Source organism: Cygnus olor, chromosome 13 (assembly GCF_009769625.2).
Source record: "Cygnus olor isolate bCygOlo1 chromosome 13, bCygOlo1.pri.v2, whole genome shotgun sequence".
Lineage (NCBI taxonomy): Eukaryota > Metazoa > Chordata > Aves > Anseriformes > Anatidae > Cygnus > Cygnus olor.
The window spans coordinates 14,851,179-14,873,082 of NC_049181.1; the positions used below are offsets into that span (position 1 = coordinate 14,851,179).

Here is a 21,904-nt window from a genome sequence, read left to right on the forward strand (position 1 = left end):
CAATGAAGGAGTGGGAGGTGCTCCAGGCGCTGGAGCAGAAGTTCCCCTGCGGCCTGTGGAGAGGCCCCTGGTGGAGCAGGCTGTCCCCCTGCAGCCCATGGGTCCCACATGGAGCAGATCTCCACGCTGCAGCCCATGGAGGAGCCCCCGGTGGAGCAGGGGGATGTGGCCTGGAGGAGGCTGCGGCCTGTGGAGAACCCCTGCTGGAGCAGACTCCAGGCCGGACCTGTAGCCCGTGGAGAGGAGCCCACGCAGGAGCAGGGGGCCTGGGGGGAACTGCTGCCCGTGGGGGACCCACGTTGGAGCAGTTTGCTCCTGAGGGATGGACCCTGTGGTACGGACCCTTATCTGGAGCAGTTGTTGAAGAACTGCTGCCTGTGGGCAGCCCCCACAGGATCAGTTTGGGAAGGACGGCATCCCGTGGCTGGGAGGGACCCCACGGGGAGCAGGGGAGGGGAGTGACCGAGAAGGAGCGGCAGAGACGAAGTGCTGCAGACTGACCAGACTGACCGTAGCCCCCATTCCCCAGTTCCCCTGTGCCGCTCTGGGGGAGGAGGTGGAAGAGGGTGGCTGGGGGGGAAGGCGTTTTTGGTTTCTTTCCTTTGTTTCTCACTTCTCTAGCTTGTTAGTAATAGGTAATAAATCTTCCCATCTCCCTACTCCGAGTCTGTTTTGCCTGTCATGATAATTGTTGAGCGATCCTTATCTCAACCCTTGAGCCCTTTTCATCATATTTTCTCCCCCTTTCTCTTCGAGGAGGGGGAGTGAGAGCAGCTGTGGTGGAGCTTGGCTGCCCACCTGAGTAAAACCACCACAGCATACGTCAGTGTGAAAGAAGTAATCAAGATAGAGCAAGTCTAAGGTCATCAGTTTCAGAAGAAATGAGCTTAGCAAATAAAAACTTAAAACCTGCTCCTTTGGAGGAAATTTAACTAATTTCAAGAGCTGTGTATCTTGACCCTTTGGAAAAGTTACTCATCTGACCTCAGGACGTGGATATGAACACTGGTAGACAATTACTTGCTTGTAATTACTGGTTGTACTAAATTGTAATTAGTCATTAGAAGTACTTGCAGAAGTCTTCTGTGTTGCTTGCTAAGTACCAATGTCACTTGGAGAGGGGGTTGAGGCAGAAGCAAGTGTTCCTGCAGGTCCTACTTAAGGCCATTTGACTAAATTTCTGGCACGTTTGTTTTATAACCACTAGACTTTGCAGCATAGACAATTATTTAATGCATATTTGAGAGAGAGCATTTAAAGACGATTGAAGAGAACTGCATGTTGCTTTAACACCTCCTTGAACTGCGCACCAGCTGAATTTGAACTCATGTGCTTACAGTAGTCAATTCAGCAGTAGTTTGGGGCTTAGTAAGTACAGTCTGTCAAAAGTGTTCCCAGCTATGCTGAGGACAAAGATGCATTACACAAAACAATATGGATATCTCTGTATGTGCGTTAGTAAATTACTGGTCATAAACCTCAGATACAGACTGCGGAGAATGAAAGGAATACCAATAATATGTCAGCCAACCATGCAAGGAACCCAGCTCAGCAGGGATCTTGAACATGTTTGAAAAAAATGTAAAAGGATTTCCTGCTATATGGCAGCTTTTTAGCACAGGAAGTCTAACTCAGGAAGGGCTGGCACACCTCCAGCATTAACACCTGTCAACAAGACAAGACTGCAGCTCAGAGTCCCCCACTGTCATGGTCAGAGTGTCTTGAAGGAAAACACGTAACTGAAACAGATACTTCTGTATCCTTGTTTAACAGTTAATAAACTCTTCTGTGTCCAGAGTCTATACAGTAGAGACCAAACGTCCAGATAAATGATGGCACATCATAGTTATTTTTGAGCGATTTTTTCCCAGAAGAGTAAAAGCCCTTTCCCCATATTTAAATTAATGCTAGCGCTATATTTCTGATATATTTTGAGCTAGCAGACTTTTTTTTTCTTATTATTTTTAAATAATTTAGAAGAGATACAGCGAAAGTGCAATCAGAAAACAGAAAGTTTACAAGGTGTATCTTGTCATAGCTCCTACAACGTGGTCAAATAAGAAATACCAAAAGAAGCACTCAACATTACCAGAACATGGACTGATGCCAGTAGGGCTTTGCAGCTCCTGTCATATTTTCTCCAGCTAGCCTTCCACTCACAACGGCATGATCGTGGTGCTCTACACGTCTCCTACCTAGTTTAATATCATAGAAGCAGGCAGCATCCCCAGCCTTAAAGAGAGATTCATTCAGTGAGGACTGAACACAGACATCAAAAGCTCAAATTAATGAACAAAAGAAAAAAGGCATTGGGAGGAGAACCAACTCCAATAATGAACTGAGTCTTCCTGACAACCCCCGACTCAGACCTGCTCCCACTCCCCAGGCCACACAAGTTCCACCTTCTCAACATTTTTCACTGATCTTCAGAAAATTAAGACAGTATCAGGTACACGTTTTTCAGAGGAGCCAAACTCCTGACTCCCACCAAAGAGATATTCTTATGCAACAGAGTAATTTGTGCTACCCCAACTCCTCTTACACAGAAGAAATATTCAAAAATATGCATTCATTACCATAGTAACAAAATGTGCTGTGGTGCATGAACAGGCTCCAAGGCTCCTGGCAGGGTATGCGCTACTAGCGGACTCATTAAATTGCTATTTTTGGCCTTATTCACTTAATTGAGGTACGTCATACCCCACAATTCTGTGTATTCTGACTGCATCAGCTTAACCAGCAGACAGAAAACTCCTCCACATACTCACCACCCAGATATTGGAGCGTGCCTGCAGCTCTGCATTGACCCGGAATCCTCCAAAGTCAGAATCCACCTCCAGACCAGCAGACTTCGCTAATTCCACATTAGGCTCCAACCCTACTGCAGCCACGATATGATCGGTCTCCACCTGTTTGAGAATTTATAATTATTATTCTAATTCTCTCAGTGGCCTCTCTACAAACTTACCCACTCTTTGCATTTAAATTTACCTTTCGGCCATCTTTTAGTTTAATCATCAGTCGATTTCCAGAGACAGAGACAGACTTGACCACGGCATTAGGCATAACATTAACACCCTCTGGAAACAAATGTAATAAATGTAATTACTTGCTCAGCAATAGTCTTCAGGTGAAGCAGGTGTCCTTAGTGCAAACTAAGATGGAGGCAGTGCAAGGACACAAGGAGAAAGAAATCTGGCCAACAAGTCAGAAAGTGCTACTTAACTGACAATTAAAAGTACATCTCATATGATGACAAAGTCACATCCAGAAGAACTCCCTAAGACAGGTTCTCAGGCAATAAGGATATTTAATTACCTACTGTTCTGTTACAGCCAGACCCAGAGGTTCTACAAGGAAAGCTCCCACAAACAAAAGAAAGTAAATCAGACCCATCAGTTACTGGGCCCTGCAGTCTGCAGCCCGCTTCCCTCCTTCCTCTATCCCCACTCTACCTATCAATCCACAGGAATAGATTCTGCACTACATATAGGAAACAGAAAAAAGGTGTCTCAGATCTTACAGATCAATTTAACACTACACTAAAGGTGTATGTATGAGGCATGGGGCTACACAATCCTTCTCTCGAACTAATTCTAGGCCACCTGGATTAGGCTGTAAGAAGGAAAATTACATGAGGCTTAAAGCAACTCAGAACTTGCAAGCTGTATGGCAGCAGGGATCACTCTGTGTCATGATATTCCAGGTGTATCACTGGCATCACCACGCATATTTGTTTGGCCTTGCCAGAGGAACGACTAAGAAGCAAGAGCCCTGGCAGGCCTGTGCTACCCAAACTGCTCAAGGGCAAGCCTGAACCGCAACTTGTTTTGTTCTGCACTTGGGCCGCCTCGCAAGGGACCCAGTTTTCCCAAGCCTCCACAGGCTAAACAAGCAGAGATCTGTGTTGTACAAAGAAGAGTTAAACAACAGCCACTGATCTAAACATCACAGCTCAGCCACTTGCAGAGAAGGAGCACTGAAGCAAGGCTTCACCTCTTCTGACTTTCTCTGTGGTCCAGTTGCTCAGATATTCAGGCAAGACTTTGCCCATATTGCCATTTTCTGGAAACAGCTGAATCACCTCCAGGCCTCTGGTTCGTGCTGAGAGGAAAGCAAAGAACAGACTTCTTACATCTCATCAATAAAGAGCAGTAGCACAGATTTCAGGACACAAGCTTCACTTTGCTTTACACAAGGAGCTTGGCAGAGGTCTCCAAAACTGGGAGTTCTGGCTCCCAGATTTTCCACAGGAATCAAAAAGTGACCATCCACTTTGTCACATACACCTGAAAACTCTAGGGTAACAGACAGCGAACTTCAAAGTAAAATGCTTAACATCTCGGTTTCTTATTGGAAACCTGCAGAAATTAACAGTAATAGTCTATTCAGAAAGCTGTAGGCATCTGACAATTTAAAAAAAAAAAAGTTCACAGTTCGAAGTAATTTTATGATGGCTTTTAGTATGAGAGCACAAATATATTACTTTTTACAGGGTGGAATGACTTTGCAACTGGTCTGCAAAGCTTTCAGAAAGCCCAACTTATAAAAACATTTGTAGTCAGGGTCTGCTTGACAGCTAATGAGAGAATTGAAAACCAGGCCAGTCCATGCAGCCAACAAAAGGCACGTGCATTAAGGTTATTTCAGACAAATCACAAATTCGTGTGAAAGTTCAGCAGTTGTGGAATGAAAAGGAAGCTTATAATGTCAGGCTGCTTGCACTCAATGTCTGTCACTTCTGTAGAGGTGCCAGATAAAGCAAGCTGCCTGCAGAAGTACACTTACCTCTTCTTCCCAGAGCACAGGCCAGCTCACTGCCAAGAAAGCCACCACCAATAACTGTGATGGATTTGACTTGTCTTGAAATCTTCTCCAGACTTTTGAAGTCCTCGACCTGAAAGATGTATTCCCATTTCAAACATCCTCAAACAGGAAAGGCAGCAGGGTAAATTCTTCAGTTTCTCCCTTTGAAATAAGAGTAACTCTCTCCTCAACTTAGAAAAGGGAAGGAGAAGCACATTTCCCTTGTTCCCCTATCACACAAAGAAAAACAACCTCTGGCTTCCCAGTCTTTGTGCAAACTTTTCCCTGTCCAAACAGCCTCTGATTCCTGAGTTTTCCCCCCAGCTGTCAAGAGAAAATTAGAATGAAATTTCCAGACACAACTGATCTAAAGTACACACAGTACTGTAAGCACACCACAGATCACAACACACAACTTTCCCTTGCCACAGTTGATCAGACCAAACCTGACCATGACCAGACCACAGTGCAAGTCCAGCACAGAGCAGAAAGATTCCATGTGGCTTAAAGGTACCTTAAAGGAGGCTGTAGCGAGGTGGGGGTTGGTCTATTCTCCCACGTGCCTGGTGACAGGACGAGGGGGAATGAGCTAAAGTTGCGCCAGGGGAGGTTTAGGTTGGATATTAGGAAGAACTTCTTTACAGGAAGGGTTGTTAGGCATTGGAATGGGCTGCCCAGGGAAGTGGTTGAGTCGCCATCCCTGGAGGTCTTTAAAAGACGTTTAGATGTAGAGCTTAGTGATATGGTTTAGTGGAGGACTTGTTAGTGTTAGGTCAGAGGTTGGACCAGGTGATCTTGGAGGTCTCTTCCAACCTAGACGATTCTGTGATTCTTATTCTTGATTCATTCCCTGAACTAGACCAAGGAGAAAACTGTATGTCTGTCCTAAACCCCACATTTTCAAGAAACGTGGAGCTTGTCAACAAAAAGAATCTCTACTGTGAAAACAAAAGTCCACCGACCAACTTCTGTGTCTTTTATTCACTTTCTCCCAAGGCACAGGATGAAGGTGAAGAAATGCCATGAAGAAGACACGTGCGTTAGTTTATAAGCTCATCAGAAAACTATCCAAGCCAATCCCAGAACTAACACGAACACTCAACTTCATACTCCACTAAAAATTCAATGTATGAGAACAATCTCTGTCCTGTTTCAGACTAAAGTCTCTCTTACCCAAGTGATGCAGAAATATGGCATACACTTATTCAGGAGGGGTGTCAGGCTGGAGTAGTAACCTAACTTAACACCATCTGATCGTTGTCCTGAAGGCACACAATGCTTACAGTCCAAACTGACTTGCAGTCTTGGATGCAAATCATAGAGCTTATGCTGCTCAAGCATTTAAAAATGCTTGGAAGGTACAACAAAGCCATACAGGAAAGACTAAAACCAACACAATAACACAGCTCTCAGGCCTGAGGTAAGGGCAAGAGTGGTGTCAGAGACTCTTAACTTGTTCACCTGCCCAGAGAAAGGAATACATAGCAAACGGACTCCTGTTTTATCAGCTGAGGGAAGCTGCTGCCATGGGAAGGCTGTCCTAGACCCAAAGCAGAAGAGTGAACAAGCTGAAAATCATGGTAATGGTTTTGATTTCTTCAACTTCACCCCAGGACTATCGGAGACTGGAGCTTACCTTTCGGAACAGTGTCAGCCTTTGCTGGACATCTTTTCCTGCTCTTTCAATGGCGGGCAGATTCCTCGGGGAACCACCTGAAGGGGAGGGCATAAAGAGAAAGAGAGACTAGTGACTGCTGGCCCTGTCACTGTTTATCTATACAGTGCAGAGCTAACTTCAATCTGGACTGTGCTTTTCAAGCTGTTACAGTAAGTTCTATTCACTGTTGTGCTCTGGGTTTTTACCATGAAAGATTTCCTGTGCAAGCAGCAGGTGACCCAAGTAACACAGTGGAAAAATAAATAAAAATCCAATTCTATACACTTCGTTCCACTAACTGGAGACAGTCAGTTCCACTTTAACTACATAGGGCTGTGGAACTGCTAGGGGTAGATGCTAGAGCAGTGTTCTGCCAAGGCAGTTGGTTCTCCTTGCTACTGCTACAGGCAGGATTTGAAAATGTTGAGTTGTACAGGAGTTCCTTTACCCAGCTGCTGGGGAAGTCACCTCTTCCTCCTTTCCTACTGATTTTCAGAGTAAAACTTTGAACATCCCAGAGAAGCTGGCTCATGCAAGGCAAGTGGAAAAGCCAATGGCACGTTTGTCGGTCTGACTGCCCTTCATGTGACTGTTCTGCCAAGAGTTTGATACGCATGGCACGAATTTCCTTGCCAGGTAAACGTCACTGAAATAAAAAGCCTGACACAACACACAGAATAAGGAGATGAGAACAAAACACACACACAAAAAAGCCTTACCAGTGGCAATCAGACATTTGTCATAGGATATCTGGGTACCATCACTGAGTTTCACCATGTTGCCTCTAACATCCATATGAACAACCTGCAAAATTAAACAAGCAGGAGACCTCAGGCTTCCACCCACCGTAATTCCATCCATTTGAGTTAAAATTGCACAGACTACTGATTAGAAAACTTGTAACATTTTCCCACCTTTAAGTTGCTGCTATTTTTCTACTGGGAGGCAGAAGGGGGAGGGCGGGGCAGGCAGGGAAGGGAGAAGACTGGAAGGAGAAATTCAAAGAGCTTCTTTTGGCAGCAATAACAGATCAGGCTGATCTTCCCAGGATCTGACTCTAGAAGTGATTCAGCAGTAAGAAGACTGAAATCACTGAAGTCTCATTTTAGCAATATACAGAAAATTGAGGAAACAAATATATTAGAAGCCTCACCATGAATTCTTTTTCACCCTTCTGCTGCCTCTGTACAATGCTCTTGCTCATGTTATGATCCGCAACTCAGATGACACTCTACTCTCTTTACCTCTCCTTCTAGTTGATACATAGCCTAGTTCCAATTTTGCCACACCTTGTTTGTAAGCTGCATATATTCTCGTCCCATGCACATACTCCAGTCTCATCCTTCCCGCTTCAACTTCCCTCAGATCACTACTATTTCTCATAGCTTTTCCTGCTTTCGAGCTTCACGCATGCTGTCCTTAAGATTAGGATAGTCCCATATTCACTGTATAAATTTTTCACAAAATTTTTCATATTCTCCTCCTCAGCCAACCCCCCACAACGGTTTACAGCTGTTAATTTTCCAGCTTAGACCATGGGTTCTGTTTGGGAAGAACTGTATGATGACAGAACAACTGCTAGTGATGTACTCACCTTCTTGCCACAGAGAACTGCTACTCCACCATTTTCTACAAAAGGCAGATCGCGAGCAGGCACATAGAATGACGGCGGCTGGAAATATATGCTGAAAAAAGCTCAATTATCAAATGAGTTCCAGTTTCTCTCTGACACCAGCTATCTGGAAATTACCAATGATATGAAGACAACTCTGTGCAACCATAACAAGCTCCAGAATTTATTTATTTTTAAAAACTACCAGCTTCACACTGTTAAGTTCATGTATTTACTTCACTAAGGGTTTAGATCATAAATGTCACAAGGATCCAGTGGGATCCTAGGTTCCTAGAGCTCGGCTCTGAACTGTGAAGCTATACCCTCACCTTTACTATTAACTTATTTCACAGGATTTCTCCCAGCGGCGTATGATTAAGGGAATCACAGCAAGATTCAAGTTATGTTTAGTACTAAGCTAACACAACGTACTAAGCAGCACACATCTTGACAACTGCCAGCATTGCCACGCCTTTCAGTCCAATCCTTGCTGCTCAGCTGGCATCTCTGGAACATCTCAACATCTCCGAGAAGCCACTCTGCACATGCCTACAGCCTTTTATTGCGGAGTCTCTTGGACTCCACAACTCAGATGGTTCAGTGCAAAATATCACACAGGTTCTGCCCACAACGTGCCACGCTCTGGTCCTTCTTCAATCAGTCTAGTGACAACGAACAGATCCATGCACAACCCAGGGCTCTCTTCATCACAGACAAACATAAAATCTACTCAGTGATCTGTTTAAAAAGCATTGCTGCTGTTCTTCAGAGCTCTCCAGTAGCTCTCTCACAAGAACATTTTTATCATCATAAACACTTTCATAAACACTCTTCTTCGTCTTTGCTACCTAAGTGACATACCTCCTCTCCTTGCCATTCCACTGTTTGAATCGCAGAGTCTCCGTCACATTTGGATCATCTGAAAACCACAGCTCTTTGGAAAGGGGTGGACGCATGTAGGGCAATGCAGGATCTTCAGACACAATCAGCACCTTTAATTAGTCATTAAACTTATCAGTTGTAGTGATGCAGGCAATGCCAACACGCTACAATGGCTCTGAAGCAAGCATGGTATTCAGCCATCCACACAACTCTGCTCTAGAATAGGGCATCTCTTACCCGGGCACCAGGGTCACGAGCCCGAATGGACCGGGCAGCAGCAAAAGCAGCAGTTCCTCCACCAATTAGCAGGAAAGGAACATGAGATGGGACCTCAGGGTGAGCTTCTGGAGCTGCAGGTAACATATTAGACAGTTTACTACAAATACAGCATGGAAAACTGCCCAGAAGCAAAGAGCAGAGTACACCGCCAGACGTCTTTCACATACAGACTTCCTTCATCAGACTGCCCTTCAAATACTTCCTCCTCCCTTCCCTTCCATCCCAATATATTTCCCACGAACCACGCTGCTGCTTCACTAAAAGCGGGCTCCCCGCATAACTCAAACTGGTATATTTTATCAAATGGTTTTTCTAAGCTAGATCTGCACAGCTGAGCTCAATGACTACTGCAGAGTTTCAGAACAGGCCAGCAGCACAGCTTACATCATTTAGCTCTTCTATTATAGATCTACTTTTCTCTGGTTTAAGAGTTTGGGAGGAGTAAGAATGATCTACATAACAAGTTTGAAATACTAACATTTGGACAGCCTGTTAAATGCTTGTCCAACAGACTCTCAAAGAGCTTCTTTTACTAACTGCTCTATTTAAGAACGCTGCTTACATTTGCACAGCTCAGTGAAGAGGCTGCAAAGTCAAGACCCACGAAGTTTGTTTCTGGCATTGAACATGCAATTTCAGAAGCTTCAGATCTCATCAGGACATTCTCTGTACAGTATATTCAGGATAGCAAAAACATGCTCAGCCTCTACTTTGGCCAAATATTGTATTGGAAATCCAACAGTCAGGTTTTATAGTAAATCTGCTGAGTTAGCAAGAGAGCCAAAAAAAAGCATTCAAAACACCAGGCGAAAAGACCTCAGAGTTCTACATGACAGGGTTGCCATTCAAATCAGCAACCAATGTCAAAATTATTTGGGAAATACAATCTGCTGAGTGTTTGATCTAGCTCTATTTCCTCATTACCTTTACGGACATAAATCAAGACCAAAACTCTGCACTGGCCAATCAGTGGACAGTTTATAAGAAAACAAAATTCTCAAAACCATACCAGAAATCCTAAGGTATATTCTCCTTTAACTGCATTCCAAAAAGAGACCAGCTTTTGAGTTCGTACCAGATTACATTTCCTCTCACACGCAGGTACTGTTTCTAAATAACATGCGGTTAGATTGTATGGAGGAGTAAGTCAAATATTACCATTAAGACCTCACCTGCTGAGTCCCGAGAAGCAGCACCTGTATGTGAAAAAAAGACAACACTGACTTAATGCAGCAAAACACAATCTAACAAGGATAACTTTAGGAAGCTGCAGTTCAGAGCTGATTCAAGGAGACCAGGTTATTAACAGGCTCTTCATCATAAAGGGGCAGAGTCTCCAGAAACATTGACTTACCAGATCTCTGCTTTTTTTTTTTTTGCAGATGACACCAAGATTGCAGATGACACCAAGCTAAGTGCGTGTGTCGATCTGCTCGAGGGCAGGAAGGCTCTGCAGGAGGATCTGGATAGGCTGGAGCGATGGGCTGAGGTCAACTGTATGAAGTTCAACAAGGCCAAGTGCCGGGTCCTGCACCTGGGGCGCAACAACCCCAAGCAGAGTTACAGGCTGGGAGATGAGTGGTTGGAAAGCTGCCTGGCCGAGAAGGACCTGGGAGTATTGGTTGATAGTCGGCTGAATATGAGCCAGCAGTGTGCTCAGGTGGCCAAGAAGGCCAACAGCATCCTGGCCTGCATAAGAAGCAGTGTGGCCAGCAGGTCTAGGGAAGTGATTGTCCCCCTGTACTCGGCTCTGGTGAGGCCGCACCTCGAGTACTGTGTTCAGTTTTGGGCCCCTCGCTACAGGAAGGACATGGACGTGCTCGAGCGAGTCCAGAGAAGGGCGACCAAGCTGGTGAGGGGTCTGGAGAACAAGTCTTACGAGGAGCGGCTGAGGGAGCTGGGCTTGTTCAGCCTGGAGAAGAGGAGGCTCAGGGGCGACCTTATCGCTCTCTACAGTTACCTTAAAGGAGGCCGTAGTGAGGTGGGGATTGGTCTGTTCTCCCACGTGCCTGGTGACAGGACGAGGGGGAATGGGCGAAAGTTGCGACAGGGGAGTTTTAGGTTGGATGTTAGGAAGTACTTCTTTACCGAAAGGGTTATTAAGCATTGGAACGGGCTGCCCAGGGAGGTGGTGGAGTCACCATCCCTGGAGGTCTTTAAAAGACGTTTAGATGTAGAGCTTAGCGATATGGTTTAGTGGAGTGCTTAGTGTTAGGTCGGAGGTTGGACTCGATGATCTTGAGGTCTCTTCCAACCTAGAAATCTGTGTCTGTGTCTGTTTCAACATCTAACCTCTCGCTCTCTTTTCCGGCCTCAACCCTGATAAACATGTTTTATCCTCTTCTTCAGACCAAAGAAATTACTTTGCTGTCCTGTTTCCAGGATAATCTGTTGGTTTCATAATCAAGTGACATAGAACATCCCATTTTCTACGACCTAAAGCCACTCTTACTATGAAATACACCATTCTTTGGCCCAACAGCTTAGACAGCGCAGCTTGAGATCTTACACTACAAAAGACCTTCAAGAAGTAACCTGTGGGCCACACAGACTGCAAGGCATCAAGAGCTTCGCTAATTGTCAAGATTCTTCCATTTACACATGGCCCAAGCATGGTACTCCTTGCATCCCCAGCCTGTTATGCATGGAACAGGGACATGGCACAGCACTGAGGATTTAGTGTTGGCAGACCATACTGTTCCCTTGGAATGTCTTAGCCCAACCAGGTAAGGGTGAAAGCCCAAAGCAGGACCTTTTCTCTTTTTATCACGGAAGGCGTAAACTGCAGAAAGAAACCCCAAGAGACACGCTACTTTTATCTGTAAGGATGTGTGTAAGGATACTTCATCTGTAAAATACAAGCTTGTTCTGCATCAGGGAAGGCTAGCACCACATTCCATGCTGGGAAGACAAGTGAATTCACAAAAAGAACAGAATGCACTAAGAAGCATCGATGCTGTGAAGGTACAACTTACACTAATCTGTGTTTTGAGAAGGGTTCTGTTCTATTTGTTTTAGGAGTCTCAAGTTAAGAGATTATGAAAAATAAATCTAAACGTAGAAATAACAAGCTAGTACCCACCAGAAGGAGACGATGCATTTTCTTGGGATCGTGCTGTTATTGTTGTGACACGGCTGGTGAATCGCTCTTTGTTTTCTCTCAATGTTTTGTACACCTAGAGACAGGCAAGAAAATACCTTGTACATGTTAACAGCATCAAGGCATCATTCTGCTTCCCGCACCTGTAAACTTCTGTTTTGGATTATTAAATGTAGAAAAGTTTATTGTAAGGCAACTTTTCCCCTAAGAACTACATTATTTGAGAATATTAAATCTGTAAAATTATTTGTCAACGTCCCCTGAAATTATTCGAGGCCAGGGAGCACAAGGATGGCTTAACTGAAGTAAATAACTAACTTGGTATGGCATTAAGGTACCCTCCCTCCACCCGCTCACCCAATAAAAACACATTTATTTAAGCATCTTACATAAGCTCCTGCCCCTGTGACTGTTCCTCCTACAATTAAGTAGAACAGTAGGTTGCTGCCAGCTTTGCCAGGAACACCTGAAGACATTAGTGATCTAGAAGGATATCTTAGATGATGACACTGCAAAACTGTAGGTGAAGACAGGCAATGAGAGAAAAGAGAGGGAAAGTGCTGAGTATTAAGAACTCTTGATTAAACAGATCTTGGGAGAAAGAGAGTATGTTTTCAGTTACCTCGTTTGTCAAAAATGAAACAAAAAAGCAAAAAAAAGAAACATTGGTGCTACAGGTAGAAGTACGTATACTTACAATTTCGGACTCAGAAGATAAAGACCTCTTATTTAAGTCATCTTTCATGTTCAAAACAAAAGGTCTGGCTCAGATGAAGGACTGATTTTCCAGTGTGGACTAGGGAAGGGAGCTGGGAACACACATGTCTCTCAAGACTATCTAATAATGTTTTCCTTATTACTAGTAACAAAGATTTTGCTTTTTTAGCTTTTAGCAGACAATGAGTGAAGTTTAAATTAAATGTGTATATATATATATATATATATACACACATAGTGACAGATCACAGCTTCCCATGGTTTCTGTTCCTTCTCCAGAATTTTTACCACAACCTTCTTTCCAGCTAGATAATAACTACAGAAGCTTTTCACACTCAGAGTTGAATCTCCTCCTGAATGACAGAGCAAAGCTGCTTCTCCTTTCACGTCCACAAACAAATTTAAATGGCTTCTTAATTAGTTTTTCCTATAGCTGCTGTCTTCAGCTCAGGCAAGACTGCTGCTGCTACTCAGTAAGAGTTGGCAGATGGAAGAAGTACAAAAGGACAATAAAGGCACATGAAAGAATATTTAATGGGAAAACATACTTTTCTGCCATGCACTGTTTTGAAATTTCATTTATTTCTCAGAAATCTTCTGCATGGGGTAAAGTTTCATCAGGAGAAAAATCACAACTCATAACTTTTAAATAAATATGATCTTCAAAGACAAAAAAATCTTAAAGATTTGTATAATGTAATCTTAGGACCTGTCCCCTTCTAGGTAATGCTTTTACTCTTCAGCTGTCTGGGAATGTGTTTTACTCTCTAGGTTAGACTGAAAAGGTTTACTCTTTTGAATCTTTGAGTCAGACATAAACATGTGCTTCTCAACATTGGGTTGATTTGGTATACTTACACAAGCTAAACACTGATGTTCTGAATTGAAATCTGTCAAATAAAGGTTTGTTTTGGTATTAGCAGCATATACCATCAAATTCTCACTGAACCATATGCTACTGTCACATACAAGACAACAGATAGAGCTGTGGTTAGTAAAAACGTGTGCCTTCATAGCTTAAAAAAAAAAAACAACAAAAATAAACACCACCACCACCAAAAAAAAACATGAGTTAATTTCCAGATAGTTCAGTTAGCTCCCCTCTATCAAGTTGACCAAAGGAAGAAATAGCTAGAAAGATAAAAAGCTAAGGAAAGTTAGCTGAAATACAAGCACTTGATAGGAGAGCATAGCTTTTTTCTAAGAACTACCTTTCTACTTACATATACACCCGCTCCTAACGTTGACAAGCCCATAATAAGGGCAAAAACAGAACTACTGCCTTTGCCCCCAGGCACATCAGAGCTAGCCACTTGTCTGCTCATCTGTAGTCCTATGGGAACATTCCAGCGCTGCAACAAGTTGCCTAAGGAATACAATTTATTAGACAAAAACACAAAAAGATTGTCAATACAAAGTTATGTTTTAAAATGAGAGACCAAGTCATTTCTGAAAACAAGTAAACAAGCTATTTGTTTGAAAAGCACAGTATCACATCACTGCAGTGAATTATTCTATGCCAGAACTAACGGCTACAGGACTGCTCCAGGCACCTGTGGACACCAAAAATACAAGCAAGATCAAAAACTACTACAAACAAATCAATAGCAAGACCATCTGCAGTGAAGATCCATGAACTACCTCCTGCTGAAGGAGCGTTCCAGCCACATATCACTGGGAGAGTACATCAGAGATATGTGCGTACTGTGCATTTGCTGTTCTTACTCCCTGCTCTAGGCCTCTTCTGTCAGAGGCAGATGCTGGTCTAAAGCATCATTTTCTCGTATTCAGCCAGAACTTGCTGCGCTTCAGTTTGTACCCATTGCCTCTTGTCCTCTTGCTGGGCTCCACTGAAAAGAGTCTGGCCCATCCTCTTGACACCCTCCCTGCAGGTATTTGCACATGCTTATAAGATCCCCTCTCAGTCTTCTCTTCTCCAAGCTAAACAGGCACAGCTCTCCCAGCCTCTCCTCGTATGAGAGACGCTCCAGTCCCCTCATCATCTTCGTAGCCCTCCGCTGGACTCGCTCCAGGCACTCCATGTCCCTCTTGTACTGGGGAGCCCAGAACTGGACACAGGACTCCAGGTAAGGCCTCACCAGGGCTGGATGGATGGGCAGGATCCCCTCCCTCGGCCCGCTCGCAGCACTCTTCTGAATGCACCCCAGGAGACCATTGGCCTTCTTGGCCACGAGGGCACGTTGCTGGCTCGTGGTTAACGTGCTGTCCACCAGGACTCCCAGGTCCTTCCCCGCAGGGCTGCTTTCCAGCAGGTCAGCTCCCAACCTGTACTGGTGCAAGGGGTCATTCTGCTGCAGGTGCAGGACTCAGCACTTGCCTTTGCTGAACTTCATGAGGTTCCTCACTGCCCAGTGCCTCAGCCTGCCCAGGTCCCTCTGGTTGGCAGCACAGCCCACAGTGTATCGGACACTCCTCCCAATTTTGTGTCATCTGCAAACCTGCTCAGGGCGTGCTCTGTTCCATCGTCCAGGTCATTGATGGATAAGTTGAACAGGACTGGGCCCAGTACGGCCCGCTGGGGGCCACCACTAGCTACAGGCCTCCAACCAGACTCAGCGCTGCCGATCACAGCCCTCTGAGCTCTGCCCTCCAGCCAGTTCTCCAACACGTGCAAGTAGAAGCTAATATAACCACGTTAGGACAATCACTAGGTATGGTTATACCAACAGAAAGTCCATTTGCCACGAGAGTTTTTTATTCCACCGAGGAACAGTACCACCAGAAAGAGGCTCTTGCTGACAGCAAAGGCATCCCAAATGAAAGGCAGCAGCAAGGGTTGCCAATTCAAAGGAAGACCAGTAAACTTCGCAAGCAAGACTAAGAGCACATCTACTTGAACAGCTACGTAACATTAGGCTGAAGTATGAGATTAAACTCCAGTATCTCCATTAGATCTCTACCAGCATCACAGTGACAGCTCTGAGCAGTGCTTATAACACCGCAGGCCAACTGTGGCCGGGCTTCTCTGCAGAACACGTTCCCCCCGACACAGAAAGCGACTTCTGCCTGCTTTAATACTTGTAACACACAAATTGCTATACCCACTTGATTTCTTCGCATATATTAGCGAGACAGAGCCACAACGAAGTTACAAGAATCCAAACGGATACAAGCACAAACTAACCCCATCTAAGCTATGGTTTCCTGAAAAAGCCTTTGGAAGCTAATACACCTCAGCAGCTCTCTTGGTACATGCCATCACCACAGGCACAGCTCACAGCTCCAGCACCGTGCCGTGTTTCACCCACAGCCCTTCTCTGACAAGGTTCGCAGCAGAACCGAGCAGCCAGTTCGGCTGCCGCGCCGGGAAGACGCACAACTCGCCCCGCTTTTCCTGCCGCAAACCTTTTCTTCTTAATGCCCGCACCGCCCTCCCCCCGCTCCCGCAGCAGCCCCCCCGCGGCTCAGCCCCCACTCACCTGCGGCGGGGCCGAGGGGCCGCAGGTGCCGCCGCGCCCCGAGGGCGGCCAGGCGGCAGCACAACATGGCGCCGCCCGCCTCGCCGCGACCCGACCCGCTCCGACCCGCTCCGACCCCCGCCGCCCCCACGGCGCACGCGCGGCCGCCCGGCTCCCCATTGGCCGCGGCTGCCGACCCCCACCCGCGCGCCCGCTCTGCGCCGCTGCCGTGGTGGCGCCGCCGCCGCCGCCATGTTGCGGCCGCTCCGCCGCCGCCTCACCGTCACGCACCCGCCGCCGGGCAGCCGCTCCTCCGCCTCCGGGCCCGGCCGCCGCCGCCGCCTGCTGCTCTCGACGCCCATCTTCTACGCCAACGGGCCTCCGCACCTCGGGCACCTCTACTCCGCGCTGCTGGCCGACGCGCTGCACCGCCACCGAGGGCTTCGCGGCGCCGGGCCCGGCCGCCTCTCCACAGGTGAGCCCCGGCCCTTCCCTCCCGCTCCTGGGCTCGTCCCGGGCTCGGTCCCGGCGCTGCCGGCTCCCCCGGCGCTTCTCACGGTGCTCCGCGGAGGTGCCCGGTAACCGTGGCTTCCCCCCCGTGTCCCCTCAGGGGCAGGCCAGCCCCCCCGCGTCTGCTCCCCGCTCATGCCCCTTTGGCGTTTCAGGTACCGACGAGCACGGGCTGAAGATCCAACAGGCCGCGGCTGCGGCAGGAACGTCGCCCCCAGAGCTCTGCACCCGCGTTTCGGCTCTGTTCCGCCAGGCCTTGACCCAGGCAGCCGTCTCCTTCACGGACTTCATCCGCACCAGCGAGCCCCACCACCAGCGAGCTGTGTGTCATTTTTGGGGTGCCCTGCAGGAGCACGGGGCGCTCTACAAAGGGTCGTATGAGGGCTGGTACTGCACTCCAGATGAGTGCTTCCTGCCCGAGAGCCAGCTCACTGAGCGTACGGACACCGAGGGGCGCACATACAAGGTGTCTTTGGAGACTGGCCATGAGGTAACTGTAGCATATCTGCATAAACACTGCATAACTGTCTGGTGCTTTGTTCTAGGAAAATCTGGGGACGTTTAGTGCTTCTTGTAGGCTTTGTAATTCGTGTCAGTTGAGATTTGCCTATACTTCAAAGAATGTCTTTTTGCTGTGTATGGCTGTATAAGGGAGAGATGGCAATGGGATCCCAAACCCCAAGTGAATTTTAAATTTCAGCCATGTGGCAGGGAAAGGATTCACCCGTTGCTGAGTTTCACAGGCCATTGGCTTGGAAACAGTGTTTTAAAGCGGTGATGAAAGACCTTAGATGTAAGGAAGGATAAAGCTGTTTATAACTGAGCTGTTTGTTGGGTGCCCAGAATTTCAGTTGACCTAGTTGGTGAGGCAGTTTCATTTGGCCTCTAGATGTTCTTCATCAGTCATGTGTCAATACACGGGTTTTGGATCTACATAAAACACAATAACATTACCTGCCTGTGGTCTCGTCTCACAATTGAATGGTGCAACCAGGAGTATGGGACCTGACCCAGAGTGTCTCTGCCACTGCAATTTCCATAAGGTATCAGGAGTTACGTGATTTAATACAATTGTGGCAGATAATCATGCTTCAGAGCTAAGCAGAGGTTATGCTCCTTTAATATTTGTGCTAGATTGGGGCATGTGAGCATTGGTTCACACAGAAAGGAGTATGTTATGAAATAATCTCTTGTTAAAGCACCTAATGTAGTTCAGGCCAGGGAGAATGAGTTTTCAGGCAAATAAATCATTCCTTAGATCTAAAATACAGGCAGCAGGCTTCCGTACCCTGAGAACAAGCTCCCTGAAGCTCCCTGTACCTATAAAGAGATCATCAAGAAGATGGAGCCAGGTTTTTCCGGTGGTACATGACAGGAGGGTGGGAGAGAACGGTCATAGGCTGAAACAAGAGGTTCAGACTGGATTTAAGGAGAAGCTTTTTCCCCATGAGGACAGTAGAACAGGCTGCCCAGGAAGGTTCTGTGACCTCCATCCGTGGAGGTTTTCAGGATGCGTAGGTGACTGCTGTAAGCAGGAGGCTGAACTACCCCGTGTTCCCAAGGCCAGGGCTGGATGGAAGATGACATGGTATATCAGCTCTGTGTACAGTGCTACTCCTGGACAGTGCTGAGAGCTGATACCCCAGAATTGAAGAATCTTATGGAAAATCATAAGGAATTCAGAATTTAAAAAAAAAAAAGTTTGTATAACTTGTTTATGATTTATGCAGGGAATAATGTCTTTTGGGGTAACCTTTTAATCAAGTAAGCAAAGGCAGTAGCAGCTACAGACTGAGGTTAGATAAACTGAAGTGCAACATACCACTAAAACAAATTATTCTTTAGTCTCTCAACTTGAGATGTGGTATGTTCTTTACTGGTTGTATCGAGAGTGAGGCACTTTCTGGCTCAGCCAGAAATCCTTGGATTCAGTGCTAGAAAATTAAACTTTCCTGCGTGATGCTGTCTTATTTTAGAGCCTTAGTCAGCTTTAAAAAGTAAGAATTCTTGACCTTCCCACAGATCTCTTGAGTATCTTTACACAATTCACTTGAATCTTATGTACCCACAGAGTTTTCGTTGTTTCAGCTGTGTCACATTATGATTTTAAATGTGTGAGAGAAGAGCTGTCAGTACTTAAACATAATTATAGGCTAAAGTTGGCGACTAAAATGCATTAAATCTTAAATGGAGGAAAAAGAGTAGAAGCACCTAGGAGAAAAGCAAGGGCACCTACCAGGATTGTTAATAAGGCAGTAATTAGCAATGTTATTTTGTCATCTTATAATTTTCTACTGTAATTGCAAAACTACATTTCTAAGAAAGTGTGTTCTTGTCTTCATTATTCATGCCCGATGACACACAAACCCGGCTTGTAGAAAGGTATTCCTTCCCTGGGGGCATGAGGATCCTTCAAAGCTGAGTGCTGAGCCATCCCAGGTGCCTTGGTTCTTAGGTAGTTGCTCTGGGGAACCTAGGGAGGTGGTGTCTTTGGAGAGGAGGTCCCTCTAGGCATAGAAGTATACCAGGGCTTTACACCCAAATACAAAGGGAGCACGTGACAAAATCCATGCTGAGAGTGCTGTGTGCAAATTGTAAAACCATTTGCAGAGTATTTGGACTGTAATTCTTTTCTCTCCTGTCTTCTCAGGTGCACTGGACCAAAGAGGAGAATTACATGTTCAGGCTGTCTGCATTCCGGGACCCACTGCAGAAGTGGCTCCGTGACAACCCCCGTGCCGTCTCTCCTGACCCTTTCTACCAGCGTGTGCTTCACTGGCTGGGAGACGACTTGCCAGACTTGTCTGTCTCCCGTGAGAGAAGCCGGTTGCAGTGGGGCATCCCTGTCCCCGGTGACTCAACGCAAACTATTTATGTGTGGGTAGATGCCTTAGTGAACTATCTGAGTGTCGTGGGCTACCCTGAGACACATGGAGAGTGGTGGCCTGCTGCGCACCACATCGTGGGCAAGGACATCCTCAAGTTCCATGCTGTCTACTGGCCAGCACTGCTGATGGCAGCAGGGCTGCCACCCCCCGAACAAATACTTGTGCACTCCCACTGGACTGTCCGTGGGCAGAAGATGTCCAAAAGCCTGGGCAATGTGATCGACCCTTTTGCTTGTATTGGACAGTACACGGTAGATGGATTTCGGTACTTCCTGCTAAGGCAGGGTGTACCTGAGCGGGATTGTGACTATTATGATGACAAGGTTGTTAAGGTACTGAATTCAGAACTGGCAGATGCGCTTGGGGGACTTCTGAATCGGTCAACAGCCCTTAGCATTAACCCCAGCAACACTTACCCTTATTTCTCAGAGTCTTGTTTTCCAAAGATCTTGGATTACAGGGAGACAAAAGCCTTGGGTAGGGCTTCTGCTGAAGACTATGAGTTTGTGGTGTCTGTGGCTTCTCTGCCGCTGCAGGTGGCTAGTTATTTTGAAGATTTCCAGATCTACAAGGCTCTAGAATGTATTGCCCTGTGCGTAAGGCAGACCAATGGTTTCTTCCAGAGACACAAGCCTTGGAAACTCAACAGAAATCACCCTGCAGAGAAGCTCTGGCTTGACACCATTATCCACGTTACGCTGGAATGCCTGCGGGTCTTTGGGACTCTCCTGCAGCCAGTGATCCCATGCACTGCAGACAAATTGCTTTCCAGGCTGGCTGTTGAGCCAGAAGAGAGAGGTCTCTCAAATTTGACTTTTCTTCCACGTTACAATGGGAAGCCATGTCCCTTTGAGGGGAGACAGCTTGGACCTGACACCGGCGTCTTATTTCACAGACTCGAGAAGTCAAGTCAGCATCAGATAGAGAACAAGAGGCTATAGTCTCTTACAAATAGCTTTTGTAAATAAAAGCCTCCAGGAATGTCCAGAAAATGTCATCTTTATTGGAGCATGTCCCTCCCATGTCTTGGTGATGACACAAATTAGATAAAACAAAAACTGAGCAGGGCTGTGCTGTCCCCTCTGGTCCTGTGTAGGTGATTGCCGTAGGTGGCTGCCTGAACTGGTGCGGTGGTTTTACTCAGCTGGGCAGCTGAGCTCCACAACAACCGTGCTCTCACTCCCCCTCCTCAAAGGGAAAGGGGGAGAAAAGATGATGAAAAGGGCTCAAGGGCTGAGATAAGGAGATGACTCAACAATTATTGTCACAGGCAAAACAGACTTAGCCTAGGGAGAAACTAAAAACTCCTTCCTCCCATCCACCCTCTTCTACCTCCCCCCAAGCGGCACGGGGGAATGGGAGCTGTGGTCAGTCCTTAACACTTTGTCTACCACTCTTTCAGTCACTCACTTTGTAGAATCACAGAACGGCTCGAGTTGGAAGGGACTTGAAAGATCATCTAGTTCCAACCTCCCTGCCACGGGCAGGGATGCCACTCGCTACATCAAGTAGGCCAAGGCCCCATCCAGCCTGACCTTGAACACTTCCAGGGATGGGGCATTTGCAACTTCTCTTGGCAGCTTGTTCCAGTGTCTCACTAACCTTACAGTGAAGAATTTCCTCTTAATGTCTGATCTAAATCTATCCTCTTTTAGTTTAAGACCATTTCCCCTTGTCCTGTAATTACCTACCTGAGTAAGGAGTCCTTATCCATCCCTTTTATAGGACCCTGTTGGGTATTGAAAGGCTGCAATGAGGTCTCGCTGGGCCCTTCTCCAGGCTGAACGTCCCCAGCTTTCAGCCTTTCTTCATGGAAGAGGTGCTCCAACCCTCTGATTATCTTTGTAGCCCTCTGGACTCGCTCTAACAGGTCCACGTCTTTCTTTTGCTAGGGACCCCAAACCTGGATGCAGTACTCCATGTGGGGTCTCACAAGGGCCTCCTCCAGGCCACATCCACCTGCTCCACCGGGGGCTCCTCCACAGGCTGCAACGTGGAGATCTGCTCCATGTGGGACCCATGGACTGCAGGGGA

At 46.5% G+C, this 21,904-nt stretch overlaps 2 protein-coding genes across 5 annotated transcripts; one reads left to right on the plus strand and one right to left on the minus strand.

The window, feature by feature from the left end:
- Positions 1-1,755: 1,755 nt before the first annotated feature.
- On the minus strand, positions 1,756-16,641 carry AIFM1 (apoptosis inducing factor mitochondria associated 1). 4 transcript variants are annotated; one of them, XM_040572285.1, is made up of 14 exons: positions 16,494-16,641; positions 14,277-14,419; positions 12,319-12,412; positions 10,409-10,432; positions 9,195-9,307; positions 8,937-9,067; positions 8,058-8,148; positions 7,183-7,267; positions 6,443-6,519; positions 4,789-4,897; positions 3,997-4,104; positions 2,992-3,080; positions 2,769-2,909; positions 1,756-2,232 (listed from the first exon to the last, which is right to left on the minus strand). In XM_040572285.1, exons 1-14 carry the CDS (start codon positions 16,558-16,560, stop codon positions 2,086-2,088), a joined length of 1,419 nt encoding a protein of 472 aa, XP_040428219.1. In that variant the 5' UTR covers positions 16,561-16,641; the 3' UTR covers positions 1,756-2,085. The 4 variants fall into 4 exon arrangements, with proteins under 4 accessions (XP_040428219.1, XP_040428220.1, XP_040428221.1 ...); XM_040572286.1 differs by lacking the exon at positions 14,277-14,419 and adding an exon at positions 12,726-12,853 and having other exon boundaries at positions 2,008-2,232; positions 16,494-16,596; XM_040572287.1 differs by lacking the exon at positions 16,494-16,641 and adding an exon at positions 12,726-12,853 and having other exon boundaries at positions 2,008-2,232; positions 14,277-14,415.
- Positions 16,638-20,935, plus strand: MARS2 (methionyl-tRNA synthetase 2, mitochondrial). The gene is made up of 3 exons (XM_040572284.1): positions 16,638-16,947; positions 17,138-17,472; positions 19,633-20,935. Exons 1-3 carry the CDS (start codon positions 16,725-16,727, stop codon positions 20,809-20,811), a joined length of 1,737 nt encoding a protein of 578 aa, XP_040428218.1. The 5' UTR covers positions 16,638-16,724; the 3' UTR covers positions 20,812-20,935.
- The last annotated feature ends 969 nt before the right edge of the window (positions 20,936-21,904 follow it).

What these genes read in the sequence shown, in the direction of transcription:
- AIFM1 (XM_040572285.1), bottom strand. Translation starts at nt 16,560, where the DNA reads ATGTTGTGCTGCCGCCTGGCCGCCCTCGGGGCGCGGCGGCACCTGCGG. An exon ending in CTCGTGACCCTGGTGCCCGG is followed by an intron (nt 9,068 to 9,194) that starts GTAAGAGATGCC and finishes GACTAATTAAAG; the next exon opens with GTGCTGATTGTGTCTGAAGA. An exon ending in GGCTGACACTGTTCCGAAAG is followed by an intron (nt 4,898 to 6,442) that starts GTAAGCTCCAGT and finishes TACATCTTTCAG; the next exon opens with GTCGAGGACTTCAAAAGTCT.
- MARS2 (XM_040572284.1), top strand. Translation starts at nt 16,725, where the DNA reads ATGTTGCGGCCGCTCCGCCGCCGCCTCACCGTCACGCACCCGCCGCCG. An exon ending in GCCCGGCCGCCTCTCCACAG is followed by an intron (nt 16,948 to 17,137) that starts GTGAGCCCCGGC and finishes TTGGCGTTTCAG; the next exon opens with GTACCGACGAGCACGGGCTG. An exon ending in CTTTGGAGACTGGCCATGAG is followed by an intron (nt 17,473 to 19,632) that starts GTAACTGTAGCA and finishes CTGTCTTCTCAG; the next exon opens with GTGCACTGGACCAAAGAGGA.